The 23,720-nt window shown below is 27.8% G+C and overlaps 1 protein-coding gene across 11 annotated transcripts in view; it reads left to right on the forward strand.

Moving 5' to 3' along the window:
* The window catches only part of LOC117180044, a 46,006-nt gene that overhangs the window by 5,175 nt on the left and 17,111 nt on the right, over nucleotides 1-23,720 (forward strand). For 6 of the 11 annotated variants that reach the window (XR_004467991.1, XM_033372351.1, XM_033372344.1 and 3 more), the window contains exons 4-15: nucleotides 1,750-2,410; nucleotides 5,112-5,331; nucleotides 5,467-5,901; nucleotides 8,927-9,018; nucleotides 9,108-9,342; nucleotides 11,558-11,664; nucleotides 11,763-11,919; nucleotides 13,028-13,163; nucleotides 13,242-13,500; nucleotides 13,592-13,761; nucleotides 15,750-16,334; nucleotides 19,520-19,960. Coding sequence is in view for 10 of the 11 variants with exons in the window: in XM_033372351.1 (XP_033228242.1) it covers nucleotides 1,750-2,410; nucleotides 5,112-5,331; nucleotides 5,467-5,901; nucleotides 8,927-9,018; nucleotides 9,108-9,342; nucleotides 11,558-11,664; nucleotides 11,763-11,919; nucleotides 13,028-13,163; nucleotides 13,242-13,500; nucleotides 13,592-13,761; nucleotides 15,750-16,334; nucleotides 19,520-19,960 (3,498 nt within the window). In the remaining variant the exon portion in view is untranslated. The remainder of the gene's footprint in view (nucleotides 1-1,749; nucleotides 2,411-5,111; nucleotides 5,332-5,466; nucleotides 5,902-8,926; nucleotides 9,019-9,107; nucleotides 9,343-11,557; nucleotides 11,665-11,762; nucleotides 11,920-13,027; nucleotides 13,164-13,241; nucleotides 13,501-13,591; nucleotides 13,762-15,749; nucleotides 16,335-19,519; nucleotides 19,961-23,720) is intronic. The other 5 variants (XM_033372346.1, XM_033372349.1, XM_033372347.1 and 2 more) reach the window with 3 other exon arrangements.

The following is a 23,720-nucleotide window of genomic DNA, read 5'->3' on the forward strand; positions in this document are numbered from 1 at the left end:
AGAATCATCAATTTGGTTGAAAATGTAACTGTTTTGTTGAAAATTCAAGTATTTTATTGAAAGTAATCTTTTTGGATCGAAAATGCAACTTTTATGTTGAACACTCGTCCGTTTGAATTGAAAATTCAACTTTTTCTATTGAAAATATAACTGTCTTTGGAAAAATTCCATTATGTGGTTGAAAACGTTTTGCTTTTAAGTTTAATCTACTTTTTGTTTAAAAACTCGAACATTTGGTTGAAAATTGAACAATTTGGTTAAAAATGCAACTATATTGTGGACAATTTAATTATTTAGTTAAAAATGTAACTCTGTTTGAAAATTGAACTATTTTGTTTAAAATTAGTTTTTTGTTGCAAAATTGATATTTTTTAAATAGTAATTTAGCCTGGGGTAAAAGTTTAACCACGCTGGAAAGATTTGTTGGTCGAAGAATCATCTCTTTGGTTGAAAATTTAACTATTTTGTTGAAAATTTAAATATTTTGTTGAAAGTAATATTTTTGGGTCGAAAATTAAACTTTTTTGTTGAACATTCGACCTTTTGGATTGAAAATTCATCTTTTTTTTTGTTGAAAATATAAGTGTCTTCTGAAAAATTCCATTATTTGTTTGAAAATGTTTTTGTTTGAAGTTTTGTTTTGTTTGAAAATTCGACCATTTGATTGAAAACTCAACAACATGTTCAAAAATTAAACTATATTGCGGACAATTTAACTCTTTGATTGAAAATTGAACTATTTCTCTTAAAAATTAGTTTTTTTTGTTGAAAATTGCTCTTTTTTAATTAAAAATTCAGTCTTGGGTAAAAGTTTAACTACTTTGGAATTTTTTTTTTAATGGATGAAAATCATCTCGTTGGTTGAAAATTCAAATATGTTGTTGAAAGTAATCTTTTTGGGTCGAAAATTAAACTTTTTTGTTAAACATTCGTCTTTTTGGATTGAAAATTCATCTTTTTCTATTGGAAATATAACTGTCTTCTGAAAAATTCCATTAGCTGGTTGAAAACGTTTTGCTTTTAAGTTTAATCTACTTTTTGTTTGAAAATTCTACCATTTAGTTGGAAATTCAACTAAATTATGGAAAATTGAACTCTGGTTGAAAATTGAACTATTTCTTTTAAAAATTAGTTTTTTTAATGGTTGAAAAATCATCTCTTTAGTTGAAAATGTAACTATTTTGTTGAAAGCTCAAAAATTTTGTTAAAAGTAATCTTTTCGGGTCGAAAATTAAACTTTTTTTATTGAACATTCGTCCTTTTGGATTGAAAATTCTTTTTTTTTGTTGAAAATATAACTGTCTTCTGAAAAATTTCATTATTTGGTTGAAAACGTTTTTGTTTGAAAATTCGACCATTTGGTTGACAATTTAATAATTTAGTTACAAATTTAACAGTTTGGTTGAAAATTGAACTATTTGGTTAAAAATCAGTGTTTTATTGTTATTGCTATATAAAATATATTAATTTTTTCGTTGAGAATTCATTTTTTTGTTAAAAACGAAACTATTTTGTTGAAAATTTAATTATTCAGTTAAAAATTCCACTATTTTTTTGAGTAATTTTTTTTATTCAAAATTTAATTGTTTAGGTTAGGGAAACTGAAAAATTGTTTTTCGGCCACCCTGTTATTGTAATATATTTACTTTCTGGAGTCCCCTAAAAGTCCCGATAAAAATATTCTCCAAGATCATTTTGAAGCCATTACGATTTCTAATCTATGTTAATTGAATGTACTTTTCTTTGCAGACGCCAGACAACTACGAATTTGCATCAAATGATCGTAACACATTCCTAGAAACTGGAGAACTGACAGATTCACATGAGGAGCACGAAGCGACTCCACCGAGTCAGGATGATGAAAACGACGAGGTACCGAACGATATTCCCTTCGTCCGTGAAGTGCCAGGTCAAAGTTCAGTAGATCCTCGTAGAAATGATCCAACTGGTCAGGAACAATACGGACAAGTTGCTCGCATTTCGGACCCCAGGAGAAATGACCCTTCAGGTCAGGAAAACACCCAAAGCAGAAGTGTTCCCGATAGAGGAGAACGACGCGATGTCCCACCCGGACAAGAGAGAATTCCTTTATTGCAGAGAGTAGATTCGGATATCATGGAGAGAAGGAATGATCCGTCTGGTAGGGAAAGGTCCGTCCCGCCACAGCAATCTCGTAATGATCCTTCTGGGGAAGAAAGATCGCTGCCTCAGATTCAAGCCCCTCTTGAATTGAGCGAAACGCGAGAGATTCCTGGACGTGGAAATGAAGCCGAGGAGCCTATTCAGCAGGGAGATAGTGATCTTAGGCAAATTTTGGGAGGTGCTTCTCCTAATGAGTCTGTTCAGCCGATCGATGATAGATCCAGTTCGAGGGTTGTGACGGGATCTCAGGAAGTTATGAGTACTGCCCGTAAGTTTTTCAGAACTTTAAATAACTGTGCAGGATAATAGAGTTTTGATTTTTATTTGAAATTTCTTTCTTTCGTTCATAAAAAATTCTTTGTTAGATATATTACATGATTAAGATTTTGGTCTTTGAATATTAATGGTCTGCGAAAATTGAAAATTGTTTTCTGTTGATTTAAAGAGAGTGTTGTATAAACACCAAAGCGTTGTTAGATTTCTTGTAAATGCAGGATGTCTACTAGGGTGGAGTGAACATGATTAAATTAGTCGAATCGTTTGAGCTTAGCGAAAAATATGTTCTTTTTGGATTAAGTCGTATGCACACATTTTTGGAAAAGTTGAATATGTCGAACCTGAAATTTCGTCAGATTCAATGAAAGAAGCATGCTGTAATTTTGTTATTTAGACAAAAAAAAATTTTTTTAGTGATGCTTACAGCGTTCAAAAATAGTCAATTTTACGTGTTTTTGAGCGTTTCCGACAATTTACTTAGACAAAGCTTTCAGACACAAAAAATGATGGCGCTATTACAGCAAAATGATATTTTCGTAGAAATAAGCTGATGGAATAATTTTTTATACCAAAATCGCTCAAAAGAACGTAAAATTGAACATTTTTGAACGCTAGAAACATCACTAAAATTAAGAAAGAACAAAAATTACAATATGTTTCTGTCATTGAAGATGAAGAAATTTTAAGTTCGACATATTTAACTTCTGCAAAAATGTGTGCATAGGGCTCAATCCAAGAAAAAAAAACACATCTTTTTTGGCAATTTTCGAAAAATTCTAAATTGAGCACAAAATTTTTGTCAAATAAAGCTTTTTATTATTATTCTCTAGCAAAAACTGTACATCAAACAAATTTGATATAATTTTCGAAGCAATAGGGAAATTTTTTGGAATTTTCAAACATTTATATTTTCAAATCAAAAAAGGGAACAGAAGATATTAACCGATTTCAATTTTTCTTTTTACTTTTTTCGGATGCCAACCCAAAAGTATTCTTCGCTCAGCTCGAACAATTCCAATAATTTGATAATTTTCACTTCGCTCTAGTGCCTACACTACCTGGGAAATCTGGAAAACCTGGAATTGTCTTCATTTGTAAAAGTAGTATTGAACCATTTTCTTAAAAATCCGTTTTTTTTTGTTTAATTAAAGTCAATTTTATTGAACAGAAAATGCAACTATTCTGTTTTTTGTTGAAAATTGATTGGTTTTCGTTGAAAATTGGATTATCTGGTTGACAATTCGTTCTTTTTGGTTGAATTCAGTGGTTTTTTTTTATTATTAAAAACTTAACCGTTTTTGTTTGAAATATCAACTACTGCGTTTTTCTAGCTGCTCTAGAAAAATTATATATTTTAGTTAAAAATTTTGACTTTTTTGGTATAAATTAATCATCTGGGTTGAAAGTTGAAGTTTTTGTTTGAAATGTAATGATTCTGTTTTAAGACTCATCATTTTATTTGAACATTCATGTTTTTTGTGTCAAATTCAACTATTCTAGTTTAAGATTCATTATTTTAACTAAAAATTCATCACTTTGTTTGAAGATGTTACTATTTTTTTAATGTAGTTTTTTTGTTTGTTATTTTTATTTTTGTTGCAAGTTAGTTTTTTTTTCTACCCGAAAATGCAACTATTCCAATTAAAAATTATTTCCTTTCAGTTGAAAATTCATCTCGTAGGTTAAAAATTAATTTTCAAAAATAAATGTAACTAACTATTCGATTGTTAGTTGACAATTTATTATTTTAATTAAAAATCCATGTATTTTCTTAAAAATTCGTCTTCTTTAGTAAAAATTAATATTCTTGGATGAAAATTATTTTTTTTTTTAAATTAAAAAATCAACTATTCCAGTTAAAGATTTATGATTTCAGTTGAAAATTAATCTTTTTGTTTGAAATCGAACTATTTTGTGAAAAATTTGTCTTTTTGACTACATGATTGTAAGTTAAATTAAATTTGGATTTAAAGTAAATCTGTTTTTTTTTTTTGTAAAAAAAATAATTCTTTTAACTGAAAATTGAACTATTCCATTATTGGTTGAAAACATATTATTTTTATTTCGAAATGCAGCTACTTGTTCGGAAATTTGATCTTTTTTAGTTTCAAATTCAACTGTTTAATGGAGAATCAATGCATATTTCTTCAATCGTCTTTTGGGTCAAAAATTCATCTATCATATTGAGAATACAAATTTTTTACGTGAAAAGTTAGTAATTATAAGTGTAAGTAGATAAAATAAAAATTTGTTTGAATTATTATTCAAATTCATGGACTTTCGAAACAAATAATTCAAAAAATGATTATTGATGTTTGTAGTATTATTTAATAATAGAACGTGCTAAAATATTTAATAATATTTTGTAATATTAGTTAAATTTCTAGAATCTGAATAGAATCTGAAAAAACATTATTTGTAATCACTCGCGAAACTGTATACATATTTCGAGTCGATTGTTTTAAAATATGCGAAATATTTCAATGGTTCCGTGCTATGAAAAATTATGCCTGGAAAAAGCCTGAAATTGTCAGGGAATTATTTTCCCAAGATTTCAATAGACACCCTGAAACATCTTTTGATTTAAGTCGGAACTTTAGATTCTTCTTCTATTTTTTTAATTTACAATTATCTCGTAGTTACAGTAATTTGTTTAATAATATATCATATTATATAAATAATTTTATGTTTAGCTTCGGCTGCTATGCATGAATCGATTAATGAAAGTAGAAGCAAGAGAGAAGAGGCAGTTGGTGCCTCAATGGGAGAAGGTAAACCCGTCGGGTCACAAAATCGAAGAGAGTCTATTGAGGATGGCGACGACGAAGATGTAAATAGAGAAGAAAGCAGAGAAAGACACAGGGAAGGAAGCGTTGAGCGCAAGAGATTTGAGTATGAAAGGAAAGGCCCATAGTAAGTACATGTCTCATTTAAAAACGTTTATGATTGTTAAAGACTGTTGATAGGAGAGCAATTTAAAACAGCTTTAGATTTTCATCGCTTAATTACCCCCTCCTCCCCTCCCCCTCTCATTTAATGCAATTTCAGTTACGATCGAGAGCGGGAATACGACGACGATTACTATTACGAACGTCGACGTGGAGCTGATTATGATCGTGCTTATAATTCTCGAGAAGATCTGGATCGTCGAGAAGTTTCTTACCGAGAGGAAGATCGTAGACATGCCAGTCGCGATGATTTGGACAGACACGGGAGGGAGGAAATCGACAGAAGAGCGAGAGCAAAAGGTGAGGTTGACGAGAGAGAAGTCGGGAGAAGAAGAGCGGATGATCTCAGACGAGAAAGGGAAGATCCTAGACGCAGAGATAGAGAAGGAAGAGAATATGATCCTCGGTATCCTAGAGATCGGGATTATCCTGACCGAGACAGAAGACGAGACGATAGAAGACCCCGAAGATATGATGATTATGATTCCAGGGATGCTTACAGAAGAGATTATTACGATGATCCCTACAATAGAACGTAAGCACTTCCTTTATCACTATGTTATTTTGAAAGCCTTTTTTAATATTTAGGGTTTTTTTTACTGCAAGTGAGATGCCGTCCATAAACTGTGTTATCAATGTCGGGCCCAAAATTCTATCAAACCAGGGGGAAATTGGATAATTTATCACGAAAATAGATTAATAGTATGGGTATACTTTCTGTTTAATACAATTAAAGTAAATATCATATTGAATTCAATATGAAACTCTATATTCTTCAAATTTCGAGGCGAAATATATCGCATTTTTAAGGAAATAGTTCAATTTTCAACAAAAAAAAAATTTCTACCAAAAGAGATAAATTATAAACCTAAAAAGACGAATTTTTAACAAAGAAAAAATCATTTTTAATCAAACAATTTTGTTGACAGGGTGCCGAATTGGCCTGAAAAAGACCGGGAATTTCCTAGAAAAACCTAGAAAAATTCTCTCACTTTACTTTAATCAAATCAAAATTTATTATTGAATGTTTATTATTATCCATTATAAGAAAAATATTTTTCAATTTTTTTCTTTGTGTGATTTGCTTCACTGACTCAATTTTGATAATCGTTTTGATGATATTTCAAACAGACAGAAACAATCGTTTTCTTAATTTAAAAAATTTTATTTATCACGTTTTATTGGCTTACTCTTCATTTATGTATCCTGACTTGGAGCAGGGAATTTTAAAAAATATTTTTCGGTTTTATCTTAGAACAGGTGGTTTCCTTTAAAAAATATATAATTTCGCTTCGAACAGGGAATTTTCGAAATGGAACTGGAATTTTTTAAAAGCATTATCATTCGGATTTAGAAAATAGGTATTTAGAAAAATCCCTGTTCCAAGTCAGAATTCGTCACAATTTGAAAGAATTATAACTAAAATTAAAATTCAACTACTTGGTTAAAAGTTAAACTCTGGTTAAAAATTTTTCTTTTTTGATTGAAGATTCACAATTTTAATTAAAAATTCATCTCTATTTGAGAATGGTACTACTTTGTTGAAAATAAATTTTTTTACTAAAAATTTAACTATTCTAGTAGAAAATTTAACTATTTTGCTGAAAATCCCTTTATTGTTTGTTTCAGAATTAGATTTTTTACTGAAAATTGAACCATTCTATTTCTGGTTGAAAATGAATCTTCTTTGGATGAAAACTCAACTATTTGGTTGAGAATTGATATTTTTTGTTTAGGAATTAAATCAATTGTTTGAAAAATTATTTACTTTATGAAAAATTCGCATTTTTTTTAGAAAATTAATCTTTATGGTTAAAAATTCAACTATTCCAGTTGAATATTCAACATTTTAGTTGAAAATTGATCAGTTGGATTGAAATTTAATTCGTTCAACTAAAAATATGAATGTCCATTTTTTGTTAAAAATATAAGGTCTTTTTATTGAAGACGTCTTTATCATTTAGATGAAAAGGATTTTTTTTGCTATTTTAGTTAAAAGCCTGAAATTTGAGTTGAAAATTGTTTGAAAATAAAACTTTTTTCTTTTTCATTCAGTTTTTATTGTTGTTGAAGGTTAGTTTTTTTCAGTTGAAACTAAACGTTGAAAACTCATATTTGTTATTTTTAAATCAACTATTTCCGTTGAAGATTCATAATTTTGGTTGAGAATTCATCACTTGGATTGAAAATGGAAATACTTTCTTCACGATCCGATTTTTTTGTTGGAAATTATTTTTTTACCTAAATGTTTAACTATTGAATTTTTGTGTGCAGTTTTTAGATATTTGTTTTAAAATTTATTTATTTTACAATTTTTAGCTCAGCCTTGTTAAGGAATGTTTGGAATGACCGTCATGAATTAAAATAAATGTTTGCGTTTAAAACAAAAAGACGAATTTCTAATAAAATACATGACTTTTTCCAAATAAGTTGAATTTGCAATTAAGAAGAAAAAATTTCAAACCAAAAATGGAATGGGTTAAATTGTCAGATTAAAAAAAAATGAATTTCCAGTAAAAAGTTAAATTCTTAAGGAAATACGTGAATCTTTAAACCAATTTGATTTTTAACAAAGCAATCCAACTTTCAATAAAATAGTTTAATTTTTTGCTAAAAAAGATTATTTTTTCACGAAATAGTTTAATTTTCAATCAAAAGAGGCGAATTTTTTCTTTTTTTAATGAATTTTCAATAAAATAGTTTAATTTTCCACAAAGTAATTGAATTTACAGGAAAAAAAATGTTAACCAAATAGTTAAACTTTCAACCAAAAAGATTAATTTTTGCCGAGAAAATTAACGTTCTAACAAAAAGACGATCTTTCAACAAAATGCATCGAAAATAAACAAATTTCTGACAACAAATATAATAGAGGATATATCAACCGAAAAATATTTTAATTTCAAATAAAAAACTTTGGAATGAAACCAAAAAAGACGAATTTTCAATGAAATAGTGGAATCCTTCATCAAAAAGATTAAATGTCTACCAAAAAAGACGAATATTCATTTAAATAAGTCAATTTTTAACCAAAAAATTGAATTTTCAATTGGAAAAGATCTATCTTCAATTTTTTAAAATCATTTCTTAACAAAAAAATGGAATATTTATTTACATTTTTATTTAAAACATTTTATTATCAACAAAGAACAAACAAACGGATTTTCAACAAAGTAGATGAACCTTTTAAAAAATGAATTTGTAACAAAATAGTTTACTTTTCAGCGAAAAAGTGAAATTTTTAATCTATCGAGATAAATTTATAATCAAATATATAATAGGACACTTTTCAACGAGAAATTGTTGGATTTTCTTATTGGATTCTATTAATTCATTTCGCAATGAAGCAAAGAAACGAAAAAAGGAGAAGTTTCTTGAAAACAGGGAAGAAGAATAATTTGTTTTTAAAGGGCGGAACAGACGGAGATAGGGGAAATAATGTGAAATCTTAAATATGGAAGTGATTTTCAAATACATTAAGTTATTATTGAATTACATCGTAGCAGGGCAACTCATATTTCGCAAAATTCACAAACGTTATCAATCAATTTTTTTCCCAGTTCACGACCTTCGAGTAGATCTTCTTACAACGACAGGGACAGGGACAGGGATTACTACATGCGATCAAGGGATCCTTATTACGCTTACAATGGTGAATATTATACAATGTTGATTTACTTAAATTAATATTTTTATTTAAAATTATTTAATTTAATTATATTTGTACAATCGCATGGGTAGCGACAGTCAAAGGCGATGTTTCAGGTTACGGTGGTTATGATTATGGTGCAAACTACAGTAGTAATTACTATGCCTACCTGGAAAATTTGCGACGAACGAATCCTGCTGCTTATAGTGAATGGTATCACAAATATTACGCGAATCAACACCAACAGCAACATTCAGCAAGAACTAGTGCCAATTATCCCGAAGACAGAGCCAGCGTTCATTCGGGACGCAGCTCATGCGATGATAGGTCAGTTCAAACTTTTCCATTATTCTAACTTGAATTAACATTTTGAAGAAAGAAAAGAAATAGATAATAAGGTTTTAACTAATTGCAGAAATTTAATTTTCGCTCATTAGTCACATTTATATCTCGATTGCATGTCAGATTTTACGCAAACCCAAGCATTTACTTCCTCTCGCCGAATAAGGCACTCTACGTCCCGTGTTTTGGATTTTCCGGATGGACCAAGAGTCCTCTTAGAAGGCGTCTCTTTCGCTATTCGAATAGGTGAAGCCGAAAGGCCTAATTTTAATTTTGCGATTTTAATTTAACGATCGCTAAGTAGAAAGGCTAGGAATTTTATATTGAACCGTGGGGGGTTGAATACTCAACTTTTGAGTGAGGATTTAAAAAATTTCACAGATATTTTAAAGATTTTTCACAGATTTCAAATTATGTCAGAAGATTTCAATGATTACACAAAGATTTAAAAAGACTTCAAAGGTTTTACCATGATTTCATAACGACTTAAAAGGTTTGTAAAATTTTACACCGATTTAACAAAGATCCCGACAGATTTCAAAGATTTACCATGATTTCACAACAATTTTAAACGCGTTACAAATATTTCAAAAGATGTACAAGATTTTACAATTACTTGAATGGTTTCACAAAGATTTCCAAGATTTTACCATGACTTCATACAGATTTTTTTTTAATTCAAGAATTTCACAAATATTTTTAATGTTTTACGATAATTTTAAAGATTTCAGAGATTTCAAAAAAAAAAAAAAAAAAAAAATTTAAAGATTTGGAAGATTTTTAAAAAATCTCAAAATATTAAAAATGTTTTGCAATTATTTCAATTATTTAGAAGGATTTGAAAGATTTCACAAAATTTTCAAAAGATTTCAAAGATTCTATATTAAGTTCAATGGTTTCACAAAGATTTTAGAGATTACAAAAATTTTAACATGCTTTAATAAAGATTTCCTAAATATTCAAAAAATTATAAAATAATTTTATAAAGATTTCAAAGATTTTACAATTACTTCAATGATTTCATAAAAATTATATAGAGATTTCAGTGATTTTACCATGATTTGAACAAAATTTTATAAAGAAATCACAAAGATTTCAAATATCTGACAAATATTATCAAAGTTTTAAAAGGTTTCACAAATAATTCAAAAGATTTAAAAGGATTAAAAATATTTCAAAGGTTGTAATATGGCTTCATTGATTTCAAAAAAATGTTAAAGATTTCACACAGCTTTCAGAGGTTTCAGTGATTTTTTCATGATTTGATCAAGATTTTAGAAAGAAATCACAAATATTTTTAAATAATTCAAAGATTGAACAATTAATTTTATGCCTTTACACAGAGTTAAGATATTTCAGTAATTTTGCCATGATTTGATCATGATTTTGTAAAGAAATCACAAAGATGTCACAAATATTTCAAAAGATTTAAAAGGCTTCACAAAGATTTAAAATAATTTTTAACTGTATAACGATCTCAATAATTTCAAAATATAAATAACATGTCACAAAGATTTCAAAGATTTTACAATTACTTTGATGATGATACAAAGTTTTTTTAAGATTTCATAAATATTTGCAAATATTTCAAACAATTTACAAATATTTTCAAATATTTGAAAAATTTCAAAAGATTTGACAATGACTTCACTGATTTCGCAACTATTTCAAAAAGGTTCAAAGGTGATACTATGATTACATAAAGACTTCAAAAGATTAAAAAGGTTTTGAAATTTTGCAAATGTTGTAAAATCAATTCAATGATTTCACAGAGATAAAAGATTTTACCATGATTTAGCAGACTTTGAAAAGAATTTACAATGATTTCAATAATTTCACAAATATTTCAAAAAAATCTAAAACGTTTCAAAATATTTCAAAGATTTTACAAGGTCTTCAATGATATCACAATGATTTCAAAAAATTTCAAAAACATGTCAAAAATGTCACGAATGTTCATTCAAACACCAAATTTCAAGAGTAATCAGCCCCTTGTATTTTACTCACTTTCTTCTAATAAGCAAAGTCAAGCTTTTTTGGTCTATTTTAATATAAAAAAAATCCAGAGGCTCGAATTTTATTATACTATTCAATAAAGGCTTAATTGAGTAATTAATTGTGCTTTGGATCAAGGCGTAAGTATGCTCGTTGCGATAGAGTGATCAAATTGGATGTGGTTTTATTTAATTGTTTTTTTCAGGACTACAAGTGAAAAACGCAATTTGAATGAAAGCTCTGTTTTGGAAGATCAGACCATCGCTTCATCTAGATTAACGCCTAGTAAATTTTCTACAGCCCACGTAAAAGGTGCGTTTTTGTTTAGGTTTAGTGAAAATTATTCACTCAGAATAATATGTTCTCCTGAGAATAAAAATTTAATTCCAAAATTTTTTTTTCTTTGACAGGATCATTCTCTATTGGATCTTTACTGCATATTCTCCCAGCGTATCCAGCTGATGGTGAAAGAGCAAAAGTTGACATTTTTCGAGTAGATAATCTCTTACAAAACGATCCAATCGCCCGTGAACTGCGAACTTATCCAGGGCCTTTGATTAAGCAAGTGTAATTACATTTATAAATTTAAACACGTCATTTTTTTAAAATTCTCAATTATAACTTCTACTAATATTTAATACTTTGATGGGAAAGTTTGACAAAAGTTTCTTGAATTAAAATTCCTAATTCTCGCTTATTCATTTTTTAAGTCTGATACTTTTAGTTATGTTCGTATTAAATATGTGAGGGTATTTGATAACCGGGAAACTTAGGGTTTTCAAATATTTTGAAAGGTTTCAAGAAAAAAAAAAAATTCTGAAGATTTCTATGAAAATTTCCAATGAATTTAATTTGAAAAAATTAATTTCAGGAAAATATTGAACAAGGGTTCAAATGATTTTAAATTATGAATATTTTAGAAAAAAATGGAGAAAGTTCAAGATATCTTTACTAGTTTTAAAAAGAACAAAATAATTGCAAACTTGAAATGATTGATAAACATAGCAACGTCTTTGGAAGCTTCATTTTTCAAGAAAACATACTTTTTTTTAAATTTTGAAACATCAATATTAAGATAATATTTTTTTAAGTTTAAAAGCATTTCAAAAGATTTCCAGATTAGTCAAGAAATAATCCGGAAGCTTTTACGTCAATCTTAATTATTCCGAATATTTTTAAATTTTACGAAAAGTTCCAATCAGTTTAATTTTAGAAGATTTCAGAACAAAATTTAGAAGCGTTGTAGTAGTTTTAAAAGTTTCTAGAGGACAACAAATATTCCTCAGATTCATGTGAAAATTTCAATACTAATTTTTTGTTTAAAACATTAATTCTAAGAGAAACTGGAAAAATGTTTCAAAATATTTCCTAAAATTTCGAAAAAGAAAATAAGAGACTTTATGGCAAAAATGTAAAACGTGTAAAGATTTCAACAAATTTGAAACAAAATGTAGATTTTTGATGATTTCGAACTAAAAATATGTACATAGTTTTTATTTATTTCTTATTAGCGATTGGTTATTAATTATTGAATTTATTAATTTATTTTTTGTAATGACCATTATCATGTTAATCAAATATGGTCAGATAATAAAACACCATGAGAAGAATCTGCATATCTTCTTTAAAAAGTGCTTGAAAATATCGAAAATTTAAATAAATGTTTTATCTGCAGAGGCGTAACTCATAAGAAGACCATAATAGAATATTGTGAATCGAAAATAAAGGCTGCGAGTAATAATGACATGGTGGATCGAGCTTCCTATATTCTTTTATACGAACTCATGATCATGTTAATTCAACAAAATGGGGTAAGTCTGACGTTTTTTCGGCCCTAAACTACAATAATAATTAAACCTCTTTATTTTTATGCTTGTTTATTTTAACAGAATGTAGTTGGAGTGGATATAGCAACCCTATTGTTGCGGAATAAAGATGCATATCCTTACAATAAAAATCAGCGGGAATCAGTGAGGCGTGAATCAACTATATCACAAAGATCGGCAGGTTCTGGTGAAGATGGAAACGTGCTAAATACAGTTACTCCTCTTGAAAAACAAGATACTTCGAAACAAGGAAAAACGTTCAATCAAATGACTGACGAATTCCGAAATACTTTGTTGTACGGTCTTGTTCAAGATTCGTTAGGTCAGTTGGAAATACTATAAACTCATTCAAATTGAATTCTCCTTAATTAAATTAAATGAAATTAATACTTTGATTATATTTTGTTGAACAGAATATGCAATGGATGAGGGGCTTTGGGGACATGCTCTCTTTCTCGCAAGCAAATTGGACAAACGAACTCATGCTTCTGTCATGACTCGTTTCGCAAACAGTTTGCCTGCTAACGACCCTCTACAAACTTTGTACCAACTTCACTCTGGCCGAGTACCAGCTAGCGTAACTGTAAGTTTAGTTTTTTAATAATTTAATTTTTAATGAATAAATATTCTTTTTTAAACACAGGGTTTGGTTTATGCGACTTTTGCTAGTTTTTCTTTTAAAGCGGAGACTTTTTGAAAAAAATGCGGCTAATCGACTTTTTCCATTTTTCTCAGAAGTTCGCTATACTTAGTTTCAGTTTTAATCACAATGAAACTTTTCAAATTGAAATTCGAAAACAAAAAATGTTATCATTTTAATTGAGAACAATTTTTCATTACAGCTTCTATTTTTCACATTACACAAGTTCTAATTTCGTGAATCGGTATTCAAAGTTTTAATTTGTTCAAGTTGCAGGCTTTAACAGTTGGATTTCTGGTTGAATGTTATTCTTTACGGTTAAAACTTAGACTATTTGTTTGAAAATTTTATTGTTTTGTTTGAAAATTCGCCTTTTTTATAGAAAATTTTTCCTTTTGGATTAAATGGTTAATATCTATTTTGTTGAAAATTCATCTCGTTTTATCACAAGTCCAACTATTTGGTTTTAAATGCAACTCTGGTTACAAAATATATTTTTTTGTTTGTTGAAAACTCAATTATTTTGGTTAAAAAAAATATCTTTCTTGACTGAAAAGAATATATTTGTTGAAAATTGAGCTTTTTAGGCTGATAACTAAACTGTCTTCTAATTCTTCTTTATTTGAAAATTCGACCATTAGCTTAAAAGTCAATTATTTTGTTTAAATTTATGTTTTTTTAAAATTCAACTGTTTGTCAAAAATTCATCTTGTTAGATGAAAAATTCGTTTTTGTGGATTGAAAATTCATCTTTTATGGTATAAAAGTCATACTTTTTTATTGAAAAATCATCTTTCTTGGTTAAAAATGAACTTTGTTGTTTAAAGTTCAACTTTCTTTTAAAAAGTTTACTCTAAATAATTGAAAGTTTTTTCAAAAATTCGTATTTTTGGCATGAAAATTGGACTATTTCGTAGAACTTCAATATTTTGATTTGAAAATTCAACCCTTTGGTTAAAAATTTATCTTCGTTTGTTGAAAATTAAACTATTTGGCCAAAACTTGAATTACTTTTTTTTAAATACTTTTCTTTTGCTTGAAAGTTCTCAACAGTTTGGTTGTAAATGCAATTGTATAGTTAAAAATTAATATTTTTTAAAGGCAACTATTTAATTGAAAGTTAATCTTTCGGGTTGAACAGTCAACTGTTTTAAAAAATATTCGCCTTTTTAAGTTGAAAACTTAACTATTTGGTGATAAATTCGCCTCTTTTGGTTGAAAATTGAAATGCTTTGTTAGAAATGTTGATTTTAGTATTGTATATATATATATATATATATATATTAATTTGATTTACAAGAGAATATTCTCCTATTTCATTGAAAATCGCCCTATTTCCTTTATTTGGAGAGCATTTTTGGCTGCAAAGTCTGAATTATTAAAAAATATTCAAATTATCAAATCTCAAATTTAAAGCGTTAATTGTTGAGAAATTTCAAGGTAAAAATTTTAAAAACGAATTATCCTAAAGTTCAAAATTAATTCAAATGATAAACTTCTCTCAGTAGAAAATAATCCAAGTTGACAAGTTTAACCGTTCAAAACGAAATATTTTAAGCACAGATTCAGAATTCTTGAAGCTGAATGGCAACTATTAAAAAATAGTTTTAATTTCAAAGTTTGTTTTGATTGTGTGAAGTATATTTGAAACTCATTGAGAATTATGTAATCTATATTCCCAAACAAATTAGGTTATTATTTTAGGCATTCAGTGTCTGTTAGCTTTTTTTTCATTAACTTTAAAAATTTGATGCGACGTTTTGCGGACTTTTTGCAAAACTCCAAGGCAACTTTCTTTGTAATTGTATGCGACTGATGCGTCTTTTTGTGAGCCTTATAGTCTATTTGATCGAAGCCCTGTAAATCTTATTTACTTGGGAGAATTTAAGTTTCAGTTTACTGTGATTAATATGTTCCTATTTTATTTTCAGTGTGTAGCAGATCCAAACTGGGATGATTGGAGACCTCACTTGGCAATGATAATTTCAAACACCTCAGCGAATCCAGAAATTAATCACAGATCGATCACAATTATGGGTGACACACTCGCAGCCAGAGGAGATATTTCAGCTGCACACTTCTGTTACATCCTAGCTCAAAGCGAATTCGGACCTTATGGTGCTAACGGAGTGAAACTCGTTCTCATAGGTTCCAACCACCACAAGCCTTACCCCGAATTCGTCAATAACGACGCTATAATGCTCACTGAAATTTATGAATACGCTCGTAATTTGAGTGAACCTGGTTTCACTCTTGTGGATTTACAGAACTTCAAGTTCAACTTGGCTGTGAAAATGGTGGATTATGGTCTTATTGAAAAGGCCTTGCTCTACATTGAACAAGTAGCTGTGAATATCGTCAACGAACCTTCCAAGTATAATGGATCTTTCATCAATCAAGTGTATACCCTCGGCAACAGGATCAAGTTCCATGATCCGGTTTGTAAAGACTCGGTTGAAGACGTCGCGAATCTTACGTGGCTTTATAAGCTTGAAGAAATCGTTAGCCGATACCAGGTATTTTATTTCAGAGATTACCAATCATTCACGAAATTATAACTTTGCTAGTGCAATTTAAAATCTCTAATCTAGGGGTTAACAACTTGAAATTTTGATCTAGACTAGAATTTTAGAATTCAAAGAATTTAAAAGACTGGAAAAGGATTCAAAATACGCTAAGAGATTTCAAAATAATTTAGGAGAATTAAAAAAGCAATGCAAATTTAAAGAATTACATGCGGATTCAAAGAATTGAAGGTGGATTCAAGAGTACGCAAATTAAAAAAATGGGTACACTTAAAAAGAATTCGTTAGGATTTAAAATAATTTGATAGAATTTAAAACAATTTAAGATACATGACAGGGAATTTTTAGAAGAAAAATCTATTCAATCACTTAAAATATCACAAATTTCATATCACATATAATGTAATTTAAAATAAGTTCGATTTCAATTTTTTTTTTAATTTTAAGTTCTTTCTTTTACTCAAAAAAATTTCCATCTCAAGTATTCATTTTTCAGCGTTCATTTTCAATTTAAAGAATGTTAAAATTAAATTTAGAAGACTTAAGCAATGCAAAATTAAAAGCGTTTGTAATTGAAAATTGATTTAAAAAATCTTTTCAAGTTGATAAACTGTAAATATAAATTGATTCAAGATTTTAGAATTTGATTTGCAAGACGATTCTAAATATTTTAAATAATAAAACGCTTTCATTCAATTTCAAATTCTATTAAAATACTGTTTCGTTCTAAAATGTTCCATTTTCAATCTATTGATTTTCATGGTGGCTGCTGGACCGGGAAAACCGGAAAATGAAAAAGAATTTATTTTTGGACCGGAAATTTGAAAAATATTTAGAAGAACAATGTATTCAATCGCTTTAAATGTCAGAAATTTAATACCGCATGATCTAATGTAATTAAAAATATGTTCAATAATTAACTTTTTTTTTACTTTTTACTTTTACTTTGGAAATTTTCCATTTTAAGGTATCTTTTACCAAAAGCGTTTTAGGTTGCTTGGATGTATATATAAATTAATTATTGATTTCTTAAATTGAATTATAGGCCGGGTATTAAAAATTTACTAATAATTAATTTTGCAAGGCGATTCTGAGCTTGTTACAAAACTAATTAATTTACAGATTTTAGCGTCAAAAAATCAACTTTTTCAATTCGGAATTGAATTGTTAATTTAACTGAGTTAAAACTGCTTAATATGATATAATTTTAAACACTGACAAATTGATCGATTCATTTTTCAATTAAGAGTGTTGAAAGTGATGGCATGGATTTTTATGTTTTAACCAGAGTTATTTCAACTGTTTAATTTGCAAAAATAAAAAATGTAACCTTTGCAGTGAAGCGATACTTAATTGAAAATTTTTTAATTGAAAAGTGTTAACATCTTCAATTTTATCCGTGCGATTTATTGAGCGTTTGAATAAAAAATTTGGCAACCTTCAGTTTAAAAAATTTCAATTACTTCAAGTTAAAAAATGTTCACCTTTAAGAATTCGAATTTTCATTTTTAATGCTCATGACAAATTTTTGCTGTCCGGGGAAAAACCGCGAAATTAATTTTTTTTAAGTAAGGTAGATGTCCCATTAATCATGAGCTTGAGATGTAAACGCCACAAGTAAGTATTTTCTGCATAAAAATACAATCCTAAAATATTTTTATGTATGTTTCGACAATGCTTGTTGTGGAAACCAAATTAGTTTTTTTGTACAGATAGTAGTTTTTTATTAGCTTTTTTATTAGCTAACATTAATCTATACTGCATAATATAAAGAAAAATGTGTAATAGATATGTAATTATTGATAGTTTTAATGTTTGGACAATATAAACAGAGCATTACCTCCAAATAGACATGATTTTTTTAGCCACTGCAATTTATCAAATTTCGCCCTTGTATTTATAATTTCTGTTGTTGATTTATTTTCGAGACCACTTTATTTCTTATAAATAAAATATAAATTTTATTCGTCAATATTTGTAAATGAAATAAAAATTGAACATTTTAGAAGAAAGTTTATTTTTATTATGATCAATTATTATAATGTCCATCAGACGTATTTCATCTCGGAGGTCTTAAACCAATATAAAACGAATAATACATCTTTCATTTAATAAAAGTATAGCTAAAATACAAAAATACACTTTAAATACACCTAAATCGCTATAAACTGATTTCAAGAAAACTTAACCTTTTTTACGAAAACTGGGACAACGGATCACTATTACTAGTACATGGCAGATTTGGAATATTAAATATAATGTAAAAACAATTTTTATAATATTCTAGAATGTTTAATGCTTGAATCAGTACCAATCATTTTTTTTAATAATCCTTCCAAAATAATTTTCTAAATATTTGAAGTCAATGAAATCTCTTTAGGTAACGATTATTGGGACTTATACCTTCTGTAGTCAATATTTTACTGTTCACTTAAAACGAGCAATTTTAAATAAAATATTAAAAACTGCACAATTTGGAACTGAATTGTTCGAAACAAAAAGCCTTGAATCATTAAAATTTCACTGATAAATTTAAACTTTGAACTTTACTGTTTTAAGTTTCCACTTTTTATTTTTTTTTAAGGGAAAGTTTTTGTTTTTATGTGTAAATAACAATTTATCCTTTATTATCAATTTGAAATGATTTAAAATTAAAATAACTTATTATTTAATTTGCAAAGTGGGCGGTTAAGAAAAAATGTCAATCGTCGAATTTATAATGTTTCCAACTTAAAATTGCTTAAAATGTTATAATTTTGGGAATTTACAAATCTATTGATTTATTCTTCAATTTAAAGCATTGACAATGATAGCGTGACGTAGATTTATATTTTTTAACCAGACATATTTGAACTGTTCAATTTATAAAAGTTTCATACTTAAAATTGTTTAGCGGCATTTCATTTGTTATTGTTCAATCGAAAAGTGTTAAAAGCTTCTATTTTATACCTGTAAATTATTCAGCGTTTGAGTAAAAAAATTTCTATTTTAAATGTTTAAATTTTCAGTTAAGTTTTCATCAGTTTAAATGAAAAATAGCTCAGCTTTAAGAGTTAGATTTTTTTTCAAATTACCGAGAAAAATGTTCGTGAACCCGAAAATGACCGGGAATTTTCATCGTCATTTAAAATGGCCACCCTGGTTTTAAATAAATTTTTTAAATTTCTTTCATACAGAGTGGAGAGATTGTTCAGGATGCTGGCTACGCTTCCCAAACAACTCCAGACTTGCATGCCACGAATCAGGATCAGTACGACGTTCAACAGCAACACTGGAACCAACAACAAACTCAAGCAGAATACAGTGAGCAGCCAATCTCGTTAATGGAGGTGCCTGCAGTGGAATCACACACGGAATGGCAGCCTTCGCTTGCCAATGTCCAGGAACCTTACAACATTGCAGATCGTAGTGATCAGCGTGCCGGAGCGAATGTTGATACCAGTCAATATCAGCCAGTGCAACAGCAGGATTATTGGAATCAGCAGGCTTACAATCAGCAAGATTACCCGTCTCAGGATTACAACAATGCTGAGTGGCAGCAACAGCCTCCATCTCAATATGCGACGGATCAGCCTGAAATGGATAACAATCAACAGCAGGGGAAATGGGGTTATGAGGTAAAGTAACTCTTCACTTCAGTCCAATGAAAATGATTAAGAAGTATTTTTCTTCTTTTTTTCGCCTGATAACAGTTTTATTTTTAATTAAGAATCGATAAGTGAAGATTGAAGAATTTGATTGGGTCTATTAAAATGTGTTTTTGGTGTTAGATATTGTTTTTTGTTTATTTTTTTTAAAGCAGATACTAAGTGAATATCAACATTAGAGAGTGGTCGCAGGTTCGGAAAAATCAGGAATTCGGGGAACAGGCAGGGAATTTCTATAAGAGAAACTTTAAGTAACTATCAAGGCTGATTAATTAAAAACTTTAAATTTAAATTTGGTTTATTACATGACCGAATCCATTTCAAATCTGGTGGTTTGTTTTCGAAAAAAGCTAATGTTTTATAAACCTGTATAACTTTCGTTTAAATTCAGATATTTATCTTTTTATTACTGTTTTTGATAATGTTTATTGTCAACTTTTGAAATCCGTCGGTAAGTTTAAAAAAGGTTAAAAATTTACAAAAATGGCGGCAGTTTTCCTGAAAGTATTAAAATTCAATTTTTTCAAAAAACCTACACTTAAATTTATTCCATTTTGTGAGTTTGATGCGTACTTAATAACTTTAAGGCTCGAAGTATATTTTCTTTATAAAATCGAATTTTCAGATTTTTCTCACAAACGACAGTTACAAAGAAATATTGAGATAACAGTGTGCAAAACACCGTCTGCTCTATTGTCATATCTTACATCGTTTACGAAAAAAAAGCTAAATTATATTTTTATGAGAAAAAAAAATTCTCCCAATCTCAAAAATGACTTAGCCCGCATAAAACTGATACTTTTCTTACATAAGCAGAAATCAACAAAAAAACATCGCAGAAAGTAAAAAGGTGGGTTTTTCCAGAACATCTTTTTTATTTTTTTTTTCAAATGTTGAAAACATGAAAAAGATGGTTTGTGGAAAAGCAAGCTTTTTTTATTTCCAATGTTTTTGAAAATAAAACAATAAGTTTAATTTAAATCAAAAGTTATAGTGGTTTAAAAAAATTGGGTTTACACTCATCTCCCATAATAGGGCCGATCATTCGTTGGCCGGCCTTATTGCGCGAGATGAGTTGATTTGAAAAATAAAGCACAAGATTCGAATAAAATAATAAAATGTTAAAAGATTCGAATTCTGGACTTTAAATATTCAGGGTCAGGGAAAATTGAGTGAATTTTTAGTATTATGCTTTGCGGCCACCTTTTTAATCCACTAATTTTTAAACGCATTTATGGTTGTGGTGTCTGGACAACTTTAAATTAACTCCAAAAAAATATTTGATTTAATTTTCATTTCATGAACATGAATGAGATCTAGATAAGGATTAAAGGCGTTAAAAAATATATGTTTAAAGTTTCTGAATGTTCAATCTTTTCACTTTATAAATGTTCGAAATGTAAAGCCTAATTTGAAGTGACTAAAATTTAAAAGTGGTCGGATATGAAAACATGTAAAATTCTAATGATCCGGTCCGAAAAAAAGTTAGAAATTTGTAAGTTTTTAGATTTGTATTCTTTCTAATTATATTTTTTCATTTTACCCTAAGTTTAAAAACAAATTAAAAAGAGCATAATAAAACATATTTTAAAAAATACAATAAAATAAATATCTAGTTTAAAATTATAAAGGATATGAATGTTTAATATATTAAAATCAATTTTAATTAAAATTATTAAAGTTTTAAGGAAATTTTTTTTTGTAGTAACTAGAATCATAAATCGCGAGCGACGCGTGTGTGTAGTTTTTCAATTGGAGGAAAAAGTATTTTTTTCAACAAAATAAACATTTTGAATAACTATTTATTCGTTAACATTTTTTGAACACTTAAATTCGAATTAAAATTAGATTCTGAAGTCTGAAAACAATGGAATAAGTATTATCAATTTGTTTTTAAAGTTTCATCAATATAATTTTCCATGATTCGCAAGAAAGTTTGAAAAGATTTTTGAAGTTTTCAGATGTGTCGAAGAAATATCTAGAAAGTTTTAAAGATTTTTTTCAGAGCATTTGACCAAATATTAGGAAAAGTTCGAGTTAGTTTAAAAGATGAGTATTTTAGAAGTTTGGAAGAGATTGAAAAATGTTGTGTACATTTTCGGAAATTAGTTTAATTTTTAAAATATTTCTAACCTCTTTAAAACGTCTAAAATTCCTAAATGTCTTTTAAATTGACGCGAATATTCCTGAATTTGTTTTTAATTCTGCAAAATAAAGAAAAATGTATTAATATCTTTTAAGTTTTTTCATGATAATTTTGGACATATTTTAAAATTTGTTTAAATATTCTCTTAAAATTAATTTTTTAAAATAAAAGATCATTTAAAATTTGCCTAGGAATACAAAAAAACATTTTTTCATTCTCTTTACAACTTCTTTTGAAATCTTCAAATTAAGTTTTTTTTTTTAATCTTTTCAGAAATTTTGAAATTTGAATGCAAAATTGCAAAGCTTTATTTTGAAAATTTCTACATTATTTTACGGAATTTTGATTAAAAAAATTTTTAAAATTATTTTCAATTTACGTTTAGAATTCATTAAAAAGTCATTTTCTTGAAACCACATAAAATTCTTAAAAAGTTACATTAGAAAATAAATATACAAATCTTAAAACCAAATTTGTTAAAAATCTTTTTGACACCTTCTTAGTATCTATTAAAATCAGCTTTTTTTTGTAAATCTTGTCCAGTTTTATGAAATCTTTTGAAACATTTTCTTACAGTTATTTTGTTTTTAAAATTCTGAAAAAGCTTTTAAACTTTTAAAATAGAAACTAAATAATTAAACATTTTTCTATAAATCTTATTGTAGATACGGGTAATTCTTTTGTTTACAAATTATAGTATGAAAGAAAAATCTTAAAAACAGAATTATTTCCCAATATCAAAAAATCATTTACAATTAAAATCTTCCCTGTTCTCAATACAATTTAGAAACATTTAGTAATAAATTTTATCATGAAATAAAGTGATTTATTTAAAAAATTGATGGTGCGCAACTAATTCGTTTCGCAAATAATTAGATTTTCGACAACAGCGTGTCTTAATATTTTCAATATATTGTTAACATCATTTTTTTTTTAGATAGGCTTATTTCACAAGTAATTATTTTTTAATAAACTTTACCAATGGAGAATTAATACAATAAGAATAAGTTGTGTTTATTATTCTCAATAATTAATACAGCATACAAATAGTCATATACACTACCGCTCTCAAAATTCTGTATTTTAGGTAATATCCAAAATAATCGGAAAATTTTAATGTTCTTAGGATCATTTTGAAGTTATTTTTTCTAGAGTATCACAGCAGCATATGAGCATAAATCTCAAAAAAAAATTCCTACTACAGTGCGATAACTTAAAGTTGCAATAAAAAAGTTGGAGAAATTTCATTATTTTTCGTGGTAATATCAATATTTTTGTAAGTATATAAAACATATAAGCATGAAGTTTCTACAAAAGTGCCACGAAAAATATATTAAAGCTGTTGTGACACTGTGGAATGTAGCTTTAAAGTTAGCCTTAAAACATTTCAAAATGTTAATTATATCGGATATTACTTAAAATTTTTAAAACATTTTCATTTACACTATTTTTGCAATATCTACTTAAAAAATAGACAAATTGGCTTCATCATGGGCTTATTTTATACAAAGTTTTGAGAGCAGTCAAACATTTAAAGAGAAAAATTTGAGCTCTGACATAATTAAAATTAAGCGAACATAATCA

This window comes from Belonocnema kinseyi, chromosome 9 (assembly GCF_010883055.1).
Source record: "Belonocnema kinseyi isolate 2016_QV_RU_SX_M_011 chromosome 9, B_treatae_v1, whole genome shotgun sequence".
Classification (NCBI taxonomy): domain Eukaryota; kingdom Metazoa; phylum Arthropoda; class Insecta; order Hymenoptera; family Cynipidae; genus Belonocnema; species Belonocnema kinseyi.